At 37.3% G+C, this 12,632-nt stretch overlaps 1 protein-coding gene across 1 annotated transcript in view; it reads left to right on the plus strand.

Annotated features, from left to right (window-relative positions):
- Positions 1 to 5,700, plus strand: part of WDR36 (WD repeat domain 36) — a 30,948-nt gene extending 25,248 nt beyond the window's left edge. Inside the window, exons 20-23 of the mRNA XM_086770769.1 lie at positions 303 to 419; positions 653 to 734; positions 3,008 to 3,195; positions 4,923 to 5,700. Coding sequence (XP_086626895.1) covers positions 303 to 419; positions 653 to 734; positions 3,008 to 3,195; positions 4,923 to 5,072 — 537 coding nt within the window. The 3' untranslated portion in view covers positions 5,073 to 5,700. The remainder of the gene's footprint in view (positions 1 to 302; positions 420 to 652; positions 735 to 3,007; positions 3,196 to 4,922) is intronic.
- The last annotated feature ends 6,932 nt before the right edge of the window (positions 5,701 to 12,632 follow it).

The following is a 12,632-nucleotide window of genomic DNA, read 5'->3' on the forward strand; positions in this document are numbered from 1 at the left end:
ATATTTGCCCTTCTTCTATCAGCTACATTTACCTAATCACAAAATTTGATCCCATTCTGTAGGTATTTTTCAAGGTTTTTCATTAGAAGACTATTTGGAATTCTTCATGATTTCTGGGATTTCGGAGAGGAGCTGTTTTTCTTCTAAATAGTCATATTTAGTTGTGAAACATTTTATCTGTATTTGCTTTTCAGTTGGTCTTTACAGTTTTCATAGTATTGTAAAAATAAAGCTCTTGACAAAGAGAATTCCTACATGTTCTTACTGTGATGATGATTTTAATTCTAATATCCAATTAACAGAAAAAAAATAAACCAAGAGAGCCGCCAAAAGTTCCCAAGTCAGCCCCTTTCTTCATCCCAACAGTTCCTGGTCTTATACCCCGATATGTTGCTCCAGAGGAAGAAAATGATACACAGGTAAAAACAAGAATCAATATAGTAGTGTTTATCTAGTGTATTTTGCAATAAAATCTTAAATGCTTTTTAATGCTGAGTGAAATCTTGCTGAAGACTTTGAAGTACCAGTTCTAGCACATTTACATTAATGCTTTCTTAAAGTCTTTTATTTTATCAGCAGGAAACAAATGTAATTGAGATGTAAAAATATGTTTACTTATTCATGTACACTCTTTTATACTTTCATGGTCTAGTCAAAGATAGTAAACCTTGGAGTACTGGCACAGAAATCAGATTTCTACGTTCATCTTGAACAAGCCCTGAGCACTAACGAATGTAAGTTAACACGACATTTCACTAAAAATGTAGATGTTAATAACAGTTTTATATAAGTTTGATTTCTAATGTCAGAATTGTAACATATGTGAGGAAAAATACGCAGGTACAGTAGCAAAAACAAAGGGAATGATCTGTTATGTATAAAGCTGGCTAATACATAGATAGCCAATATAGATCAAAGATCCGTTGGTATTTCAGCTTGCCTGCAGTATGGGGCCTGGTTTTGGCTAAGATGTATACAGAGAAATAAGTTAATGTTCCTAAGGTTATTAGACTTTTTTGGAGACTGTGGTGATCTCACCGACAAAAGGTGCTATGTAGGGTAAGAAAGGAAGGAAATGATCTGGTAAGGAATAGTCTGGTGATTCACTGAAACATGAAAAATGTAATTTGCCTAGCAGATTCTATTCTCAAGGGCTATTTCACTAAGCATTCAGCAAACTTAGAGCTTTAATTGCTTTATACTTTAAAGCTTAAGAATAAATAATTTCTATAAAAATAAGCTGGTGGATTTCTTTTAACAGTCAATTCATTTTGAAATTCTGTCACTGAAACTGTCTGTGGAATGTACCTGCTGTTTTCCCTGTTTAACTTGTGCTGCTATAGAATAATTGAAATTTAGATTGTTGGAAATGATTTGTAGTAGAGCTGGCCGGCAGTGTAAACGGACAGTCGCTGGCAGCTTGTCCACAAGTAAGTTCGGCTGATAATTTTTCTGCCCCTTCTTATACGGTTTTGAGATGACTGGCTTATCCAACTGCACTAAAAAAAAAAATTAATTTGCAGAACTTAATTATCGGTCACAAAGGGGGTGTATTTTTATGCTGTGGTTTTAGTTGATAGTATTCTGTTAAGCTACTTCAGAGCTGCTCAGAGAAGAGTGAAACATCAGGTGAATATTTAAAAACCTAACCAAGCAGCTAGAAGCTGGCTCTACCAGGGAACAAATGCACTCCGTGATGCATTGCAGTAGTGGTCCTGTGGGCCTCCCTCAGGCCACGTCTCTGCTAAGGCAGGTGTGCTCTAGGATCTGTGCTGTAATCCCAGTCCAGGGAACCTGTTGATCATGACTCAGGAAGCTGCTGATGTGTAAGCTGGCTCTGTGCTTGCTAGTTTACAAGCATCACTTCTAAAGGTGACTAGGCTGTGCAGATAAATAGTACTATACTAAAAGCCGTCCTGGCTTATCAGTGGGATGGAGACAGGGTTTTGTACCTCAAATCAGGATTCTGGAACATAGATTGAGCTGGGCACCTTTTCCGTATTATAGGCGTACCAGCTTCATAGCATGTTCCGTGCTTAGTTTTTTAATGTCACAACACAAAAATGACTTAATGCATCTGTTTAGTACTGTTAATATCACGATTACATTTAAAAATGAGATAATAATTTTCATAGGAATTAAATACAGATGGAAGCAGATTTACACAACCTAATGAATATTAGCCAATTAGTTACCGTGATACAGGAGTATGAGAAGTTGTTCTTGTTAGCAACCTCTTAGCAAAACAAATATGAATTAGAAGACATCTTAAAAAATGTTTTTACCAACAGTTATATTTGCAACCATGAATATTTCTACATTTTTATAGCAAATGGATGGAATTGTCAAAGATCAGGTAGGACTGTAGAAATCCTGAAGAACAACATCCATGAAGAAGAGGAAGAGAGTTTGTAAACAACATGTATTTCTACCAGAGTGGGATTTCCCCCACTCCACCACTCCCAAGGTCCCAGAAATTCACTTAACAAAAGTAGTAATTACCTTAGATGCACCAAATGATCCTTGATTTAGTTTAATGTCAGTAAGAGTAAACACTCTAAAGATTCCTAGTAAAAGTAGTTCTCTGTCTCTTCTAAGATATACTTGTAGTAACAGTTTGAAGTTCCAAGTGTATACATTCTTTTAGCCAAGATAAGTAAAATGACAATGTTATGTGGTTAATAAGAAATTTTGTTCATCTTAAAAGACAGAAATGGGAAAAAAAAGTTATACAGATGCAAATATGTTACTTGTATTTTTCAAGGTGAACTTACAAATAAAATGCAACTATCTTATTAGAGATGTACTTCTCAGTAGTATGTGATGGAGTAGTACATTAAAAACAGGTTGGCATTCTGTGGAAAACCAAAAAGTAAGGAAAGAGTAGAAACTTGAAACGTACAGTCACTGCTTGAGAGTTTTGGAACAAACCTGTCCACATGAAGGATTTGTTGAGTCCTTTTCTGACAATATTACTGATAATGTATCACTCAATGCTTTAACACAGATACAGCTCCACTTAACTTACTGAAAAGCTTGGGACCATCTAATATTGAGATAGAACTAAGGAGTTTGGCCCCTGAAGGTGGTGGCTCAACGGAGGTGATGCTAAGCTTTTTGAAAATGATTGAGACAATGCTGAACAAGAAGTACAACTTCGAACTTGCTCAGGCATACCTTGCGCTGTTTTTAAAGGTAACAATTTTCTAATAAAATGTTTTGTTAGTCCTGTTTAAAATTGTGGTTGGCCAGTAAAAGGATGTAACTTGTCTGCTTGAAAGAGTTACCTTAAGTGATTTTTGTTGGGGTTGGTTTTCAAATGACTAACTGAATGATAGGCAATTTGAAAACTCCTCTGGTCACAGTCAAGAAAAACTTGCAAAAATCAGATGTTGTGAAGAGGACCATGCCAGATAAGTTTTATTCTAGCACTTGTTACTTAGAATTGTTTTTATTTTTTGTAACATACCGAAGTTCTTAATGGTTATTAATACCGAAGCTAAGATACACTGTGTCGTAAGTAAGAAAATAATTCAACGCACGATGCTTTGGGAAGTAAAATAGCCATTTTGTTGGTCTTGTCACTAGACATTGCAAGCCTGACTTTTACTTTCCATGTCAGTGAGCTGCCTTTCTTCTGTGATCAGTGAAGCATCACAGAGCTAGTGAAATTATTCCCAGGTGTGTGGAAGTTAGAAAGTTATTGTGATAAAATACAGTAGCAGTTACCCTCAGAGGGAAAGTGATTCTGCAAAAGATTGAAACTCTTCTGATGTACAAATGCTTACCTTGTCAGGATACTCTGATTTATGAAACTGTGGGAAAGCAATTAATTACAGTCTACTAGGAAAAAGTTGTTATAAAGGTTTAGACACATGTAATACTGTCTATTTAACTGAATATTTCTTGATAGCAGTATTGCAGGAATTGGCTTTAAAAATAGAGTGTAATGCTGGACAAATACAACTTGCTCTTTTCCTTTTGTTGGAGTTAAATAGAACGCATGGGGCAGCTTCCACAAGAACAAGTAGTGGAGATAAATAGTAGTAGATTGTAGAGTGAAACATTTAGGGTTGAGGTCTTAGTATTCATTTGCTGGTGACTTTTTATCATGTCTATTATTGGTCTGGATTGTATTAATCTGGTCCCATGGACCGGATACAATTAACAGTTGCACTGTTAAGATGTTAGAATTCATCTCTCCTTATTTTCATACAAAATAAATTTAGCTCTTCTAGTGTAAATTAGGAACAGCTAGGTAGTTTGCTTCCAAAATGTGCTCCTAATCTGAACTACAGTGGAATAATACAAACTCACCCTATGACACATGAATACCACTATCTTCTGTTGTAGGCTCCAAGTAAAACAGCTCTGATCTTAGCAAAAGTCCTAGATTTAAGTTGTAGCCAGGGAAAATAACTATTCCATCCATGAAGTGGTAGTAACATATTGCCTCTCCACGAGATTGAGAGGTTTCTTTTCTTTATGCTGTACCAAGGTTACTGTTTATTATAGAGAGAGACATCATCTCCCTGTATCAGTATAGAGTGTGCTGGCATCATTCTTCTAGGCTACGTACAGAGGAATTTGTGATGCAGGTTGGAAAGAGGAGAAAGTTACCCTCTAGAGAAGTGTATGATTAGGGTAGATTCAGCACAGCATCAGAAGATGATCTAGTAAAGCAATAACTTATTTAAGACATTTTGCTGCCTTATCCCGTGTAATACATACGTGGGAGTAAAATGACTTGTAAAAGACTAGGAAAAGGGAGGCAGCATTAAGGGAACTAATTGAAGGAAAAGAGTCCTTGCCTTACTTGGGACATTCCTGAATGCAAAGTACTGGAATTGAATAAGGAAACTAATCTTTTAAATTTTTTATTATCTATGTTTATTTGACTAACTGCTTGTTTTCATTTTCAGTTACATCTTAAGATTCTCGTATCAGAGCCAAGCCTATTGGAAGAAGTATCCAGATTGTCAACGCAACTCAAGGAAACTTGGATTCATTTGCAGACTCTCTTCAATCAGAGTCTGTGTTTGTTAACATACATGAAAAGTGCTTTGCTGTAAAATCCTTAAGGGTTTTATCTGCATAAAATTCCCCTCGGAATGAGAATACAATTCACCAAAAATACTGAATTCCAAGAATTACACTGGGACTTCTGATGCTGTATTTTATACATCTGTGTATGGCAAAGTACTTTAGAATGTGCATAACCGAGTATTTTTATTAACTTCAGCTAGAGCAATAATTAATATGTGCAGCTGAAATATTCATGTTGCATTAGTTTGTGCTGTCACTGAACAAAGAGTTGGACAGCTATAGCTAATGTAGTTTGTTACCTTGTGCTTTCATGGCCAAAAATGTAAATCAGAATGAAGAAATAACTTGCAAAAAAAAAAAAAAAGTGGAAATGTAATTTCTGTGCAGGAGACCAAAACCTATATTATGCTTAATAAACAATTATTGTTGATGCAAGAATAAAACAAAAAGTCTGCTTTATTAATAATTTATTAACATTAATTTGGAGCAAATGAATGTAAAAATTGCATTCCTCTGCAATCAGCGCTTTTACTATCAAGTTTGTGAAAATTAGTTTTGTTCTCACTTTGGAAAGCTGTGTTCACCTGTTTCTGAAAGCAAAGATTTCTAGCTGCACTACAAATGATGGAACTTGACCAAATGTTTCAAATGATGGCACTAAACCAAAAAACCCCACCGATTTCTTATAACCAGGTTTCTTGCTCTAATTTTAGAGACTTGATTTCTTACAGAAATTAGGATTCTTTTCTAAAGGAGATAAAGATTGCCAGCATAAAAGCTTTGAGTTGCGGAGAATTTTTATTTTAATCAGATGTTACTTTTATGAATTGAAATTCAGGTTTCAAATAATAAGGTTTGGGAATGTGAGAATGGAATTATCTTAGAACTTGAACTTTGGTATTTGAGAGTACTGCCTCACAGCAGAAGAATCTCCTGAACAAGGCCTTTGCTATCTATCTCTGGCTCCAGCCAGAGACACAGACCACCAGAGAAACTAATATAAGTGTATGAATTTTGATGAGAAAGCTTGAAAGATGGGTTCACTGCATTTGGCATAAGACTGAAACAGTAGTGTGGTTTTGCTGTTTTATATATATATGATTTTTCTTTTAATGCCATCACATTATGGAACTGTTTTCAGTCACGTATCCTGGAACAAATTATCTGCAAACATGCACATGCAGTGTAGAGTATTGAATACTGCTTGAAACAAGAGACAATTCCACATCTATCATGAGATCAGCATCCTTTTGGCTGTTCAAATTTGCAAGAAAAGTCATCACTGTTATCAAAGGACTGCAAAGGTGATGGTGATGGGAAGTCAGCTTTTACAGCTTCTCTCTTTTCTTTTGGCTCTTTTCTTTATCCATAACTTTGGCTCATGCTAAAGCTTGAAGAGAACAGAGAAGTATTTTGGAAGTTTACAGACTGTGGCGTTCTAGCCAGTTAGGACTGAGGATGTGGAGTCCATGGAAATTATGTCCACTTGAGGGGGTTTTTTATGAAGTTTACTATTGAGATTTAAGCAAATCCTTTGTACCATAGAGTGATTAGCTTCTGGTGATACAGTTCTTGAGAACCCATTACTCCCAATTTCTTGAATGGATCTGAAGCAGCCCCAAATCTTTCCAACTTAAATGCATTAGAATTATAAAATCATAGAATGGTTAGGGTTGGAAGGGACCTTTGAAGGTCATCTGGTCAAACACCCCTGCAAGGAGCAGGAACATCAACTAGATCAGGTTGCTCAGAGCCCCATCCAACCTGGCCTTGAATGTTTCCAGGGATGGGGCATCAACCACCTCTCTGGGCAACCTCTTGCAGTGTTCCAACACCCTCAGTGTAAAAAAAATTTCTCATTATATCAAGTCTGAATCTACTTCCTTCTGTTTTAAAACCTTTACCCCTCATTTTTATCACAGCAGGCCCTGCTAAAGAGTTTCCTGTTAGTCCCCTTTGGGTACTGGAAGACCGCTGTAAGGTCTCATAGGAGAGGTGCTCCAGCCCTCTGGGCATCATATTTATTAAATACATAATAAACCTCTGAACTTATAGATGTTACTGTAACTAATTTAGAAGGTCTTAAGGAATCATTTTTTGAACCAAGACAATAGAATATTAAAAGATTAGTAAGTCATTAGTTGCGGACCTACCTCAGTAAGAGGAATAAAGAACTTCCCTCATGGATCAGAGCAAAGGTCTGTCAGGCCTAGTGTCCTGTCTCCAGCTGGAGTAAGGACCTGTGTATGTGGTCAAGCATACCACAACAGCTTTCAGCAGACAGCTGTTCAGATACTTTGTGACCCAGCCGTGTTCTAACAGTTGTGTTTAATATTCTGTGACAGACCTGTTTGTTCTCTGGCGAGTTTATGTAATCTCTTTTAGAACTCATTTATTGTTCATAATGTCCTGTAGTAATGGCACCTACAATTTCATTAAATACTAAGGGAAAAAATGTATACTCCAGACCTGGTATCTTCTAATGTTTTATGCCCCTCCTACTTCGTGACTATGATAAATAGTAATTGTGCTCTGGTCCTTGTGCTTCACTCCCTCTCAGCCAGAGTAGTTGTGAAATATTTCATATGTGTGGAAATACTTCATTTTACTGAGTGTGCACATATGTTTTTTTCACTGACATACAAGAACACTTTTTTAGGCACAGAGGTTTAAACCTGTATGTACAAGATTTGTCTACAAAACCTGTAAGATTTGTAGAGGAGGGGGTGTTTTGTCCTTTTTTTTTTTTTTCTGACTACTTGATGTAGTTAGGAGGAAAAAAAAAGAAGACATACTTTTTACCAAATAGGCCATTCTTCTGAAAGCAGAATGAGCAAGCTAAACATTGAACAATTTATGAGTAACACTGTTGACATAATGTTTGCGGTCTGGATGATCTCATTAAATATGTTAATCCAGTTTCTTGTATCTTACACATGGTTTTAAGTCTACCCAGAACACTTCAATCATCTTCAGAAAATAGTCTTTAGAATTTAGTGATATCCCACCTGCTTTATTCTTTTGTCTTTTCCTTGACATTCCTAATCATCACGGCTATTTCAGGAGTGTTTGGCTATTCTTAAAGATGGTTCCAGTCTTACACCAGTAGGTTGCTTCTTGTTAGCATTTTATTCTGCCATTTTTTTCCCCACATCAAAACGGTGAGCAACTTTCTGCCTTTAATAACTTCTTCAGAAACAAAAAATAACTTCCACTTGCTAGTGGATGCAAGTGGGTATTTTAGCTGCTACTTCTTGTATTATTCCTTCACCCAAGACAAAAAGAACAGTCTCTTGTGATACTATTCAAAAGTTGTTGATTACAAGTGGTAAGACACATTCCAATCTAATTTGATAGATTAGGCTTCGCATTACCCGTAAGAACTCACTTTAGCCTGTTGGCATTGTAGTGGCATATGCACTATGGTATGAGAAAAAAAACATTACCTGGGTTAAGGGAAATAGTTGTTAACCCTAGGTTTACTTCGAAGCTGGTCAGCTACTGCAGATTTTGCCATTCTTGCACAATGCCCAAGCCCCTTTTAGGCTAGCTCTGACTAGCAGCTTTCTGTTAAGATTCTCCATGTTACTCTGTGTCACAGCACTCTTCCCAGGTTCTTCTCAAGTCTGGTACTCGCCTGTGTTCCTGTGCTCCATTTTCCCCATGATTTTCTCTGCTTTTTTAGTTTCTGAGCATAGCTGCTTCTCTTAGCAACTCCTGTACACAGCAGTCCTGTCAAGTTAGGTCTCAGTATTTCCACTATTTTCTTTTGAGTGTGTTCTGCTTTCAGAGTGATTTGGTACTCGTGGTTGTTTTGACACCAAACCTGTTAGTTGGACCTTGTTTGCTGAATTTGTGGCTGGCTGGATTCAAACTCTAAACAGTGAAAGTTGCTCTTCTCTGAGCCATAATAACCCTTCACTGCAATCTTTCCTTTCATTTTTCTTTCAAGTGAAAATAGAGGTATTATGAGGAAAACCATGCAAATGTGAAGTGAGAGAAAACACATGCGAATGTTTACATGTTGTTCAGCCACCAGCATAGACTACTGACTTGAACCACTTGAATACTTTGCACATTTCAAATTTAACTCTCGCTTCTTCAAAAGAAATGTTAGGAAAGATTCAAGTCTGTGCAAATTGTCATAATGCAAGTGTCATTGCACCAGAGTGAGGAAACTGGAAGATACTGATTTGCATTCTGTGAAATAGAAAAGCCAAAGTATTTGTTGGCTTATCTGAACTTTGTCGATGAGCTGTGTTGAAGGAATTTAGCATTGTTTAGGTATCACCAATATATAAGTAGTTTCTCCTTTTGACTGTTCACATCAGCAGATGTTTCCTGAGCATAGTATATTAGCACATCAGTCTTTTCTGCACCTTGCCAGTTGTAAAGATTGTACTTCTTAAGAATTACTTGTTTGACGAAAAATTTAATTTTAAAAAAAATAATTTATCTTTTCAGGGATGAGGAATCCAATCAATGCCTTACTTGATGTCAGTGCAGAGTCTGCTTTAATTTTTTTATGTGTTTGCAGTATGTATTGCAGGAGAATAAAATGCTGTCATTGAATGTCCTTAGCACCTGTGCTTTTGTTTTTGTTAAGCCGTGATAAAGTGAGAGAAGAAAAATGAAGGACAAAATAACTAAGATCCTTCTACCCTGGCTATTACATGTTCCCCAGAAAAATTGAGTAAGCTCTCTGATACTGTATGGCACATCATGGAGCTTTGCTGGTTAATGGCAGCAAACAGGCATGCTGTCAGTTAAGATTTTGCAAATTCTGGTGCTTGTTCATTGCATTCTGTGTGCCGTGTACCTTTTATACTGTGGGCTGGCTTATGGGTGTTATTGGGTCTACAGCATAGAGGTGTGAATTACTTTTGCAGTAATACAGTATAATCAGCAATACAGAAAATAATTTAGTCACATTCTAATTATGCCTAATGTATTATTTTGTTAAATATCCCATAACAAAGAAGCTCAATAAATTAGATGCAGCAAGGTTGAATAATACTACTGGCATTCGAGAAATTTGCAATGAGGCATGGAAGAATTAGACTGCCAAATGAGTTGAAAGTATTTCAGGTGAATGTCTGATAAGAAAAACTATTCTAAAATTGGTAGATGCCACAACACATTTGACTGTTTTACAAGTTCTTGCCTTTTATCCCTGGAGCCTGGAGGTTTCGTTCTCATGTATCACCACCATATTACGTCCTCTGCTGCAGCTATAGATCTTTCTTCTTTTTATAATAGCTTCTACAGACTGACTATTTTATAACCATTTGGTAATACAATTTGTGCTTGAGCAAAAACTCCCTTTCTAGGGTATAAGGCATTTAGTCTGGGAATGGTGAGAGGTCCAAGAGCCACTGTTAAGAGGGACTGTAAAAGCATGTCGCCAGCTGAGAAAGAGACAAAAAGTGCTGTTGTCTTAGGGAAAGGGTAGTGTCTGGAAATGTATTTCTGGAACAAGACTCTGCTGCTTAGGCTTGGAAACAGTAGGAATCTCTAAATTGTAAAAGAAACAGACTGAGATGTATCTTTTCAGGAGCTGGGGACTTAACTGCAATTAAATCTCACTCCTTAGCAAGGAAAATGCCTGAGATGTTGTGAAAAAACTGTGCAGTCAGAAGTAAGAAAGATTGTCAGTCCTCAGGAAGAGGAAGGATGGACTGCAGTACAGTGGTACTTGTCCCAGGAGACAATGTTGTCTCTAGTGATGCTGTCCCCTTTGCAGCATCTCCCACAATGATTAATGAAAATGTCAGAGCAGATATCTGAATATGAGAGCAGGAGTTACGACCAAAAAAAAATTGCTTGGAAAAGAGGAACACATCCTCTTTTTGCACAGGAGGAATGGGAGTCAGTGAAGTAAATAGCAGTGATCCTGCAGGGAAGCAAGGATCCAGTTGCTGAAAGCCCATTGTGGATTGAGATGGGCATCCACGTGTTGCTCCTTTTCCTTCCTTAGCAGTGGGAGCATTGTGGCTGTGCTGTAGAAGCCCTCTTTCCCTTTACAGCAAGCAGACTGCAAGATCCTGCCTCACATAGTTCCCATGGGCAATTCTGCTTAGATTGGGTCACAGAGTCCAAAAGTGGCCCCAGCTGGCTAATGTTAAACATTGAGCATATCATATGCATGATAACATGCAAGTTGCAAGATGTCTCCTGGCCTTCCTTACGGGACCAGATAGGAATGATTTCCCGGTAAAGAGAGGAGCCAAAGCTGGAATTCAGCCTCTCGGAGAAATGTAGCTGCTTTTCCACGTAAACTGGGATTTGTGTCTGTGTGTTGTGATTGCCAATGTCAAGTTCTTAAAGCACAACAGAAAGAAATTATGTAGTGGGCAAATACAAAGATATTGTCAAAGCATTTCCTTGATAAAATTACATGTAAAATGTACTGATTTTTCCCCAACAGAAACCTGTTAGTGAGATATACTGAATGTTTCTCAGGATTGTCGGGACCTGAACAGATTTGTCTTTAGAAAGCAGAAGATCAAGGTAAGTTTTGGTTTTTTTTTCCATGAACATATCTGTTTCTGTGAGCTTGAAAAATTTATTAACCTAATTTATAAGTATTTGGTTAGTATACTTTGTAAAGAAAGAAAATACAGAAATTGTCAAAATGAAAGAAAAAATCAATTAAATATTAGAGGTAAAATAATGAAGTAAAATTTAATCCTAAGCAATAATGATACTGAAAACAGTATGTGCTAATGGAAGTTTAACCATGTTAGGTTCTCTGCTCCATGAGTATGAGAATATTTCTTAACTAAGCCCAGTGCTGGGCAGTTAAAGAATAAATATTGATTGTAGCCGACATGTCTAAAACAAAGTATTCTGGCATGACTGAGGAGGTGCTGTTCTTCTGGCACACCTCATTTCCTTTCATGCTGAAAGGGCAGGTTTTGAAAAATCTCATAAGTTTTTTTTTCAAGCAGAACCACAGTACAGCTCAGATACTCATTCCTCAGCTTATTTATCATCTTGATGTGTTGGAGGAGGAAATCCTAGAGCCACAGATCATTACAGATGTTACCAGTAGTCTTAAGGTAACCTGCCTCTGTCAGCCCAACTCCACTTAGGTCTTTGGACTAAGAAACACAGATGGAGCTCTGGGATTAGCAGAATTTGGTCCTGTATGTTGACATGCAACTTAAACACGGACCATGAGCTCCTTGATATGCCTGGTCAGCAGAAACACAATGCAGCATCTGACTAGCATCAGATGAAAATTGTTCAGACAAGATTAATCTAACCTCATTTGAATTAATCTAGCAAGAGCTGTGGGCTGGCACATGGGAGTGGAGTGTCAGTGCTAATGCTGACGGTAGAGAAGGAGCCAAATCCAAAGTGTCATGGCAGGATATTCTGACCATCTGAGTGTGTTCCATCAGCAAGAGGGTGGTTACAACAACCCCGCTGAAACACAGCTTTAGACACTAGTCCAGATCTCTTGTTCTTCTGATTTAAATACTGTTTTAAGTCCTAGTTACAGTCCTAAAAGGGATGCTATGTTCTAGGTAACTATTAAGCTGCATTAGCTCTCTGTTTCTAATAACTGACAGCCCTAACCG

This window comes from Chlamydotis macqueenii, chromosome Z, assembly GCF_036417535.1.
Source record: "Chlamydotis macqueenii isolate bChlMac1 chromosome Z, bChlMac1.mat, whole genome shotgun sequence".
Lineage (NCBI taxonomy): Eukaryota > Metazoa > Chordata > Aves > Otidiformes > Otididae > Chlamydotis > Chlamydotis macqueenii.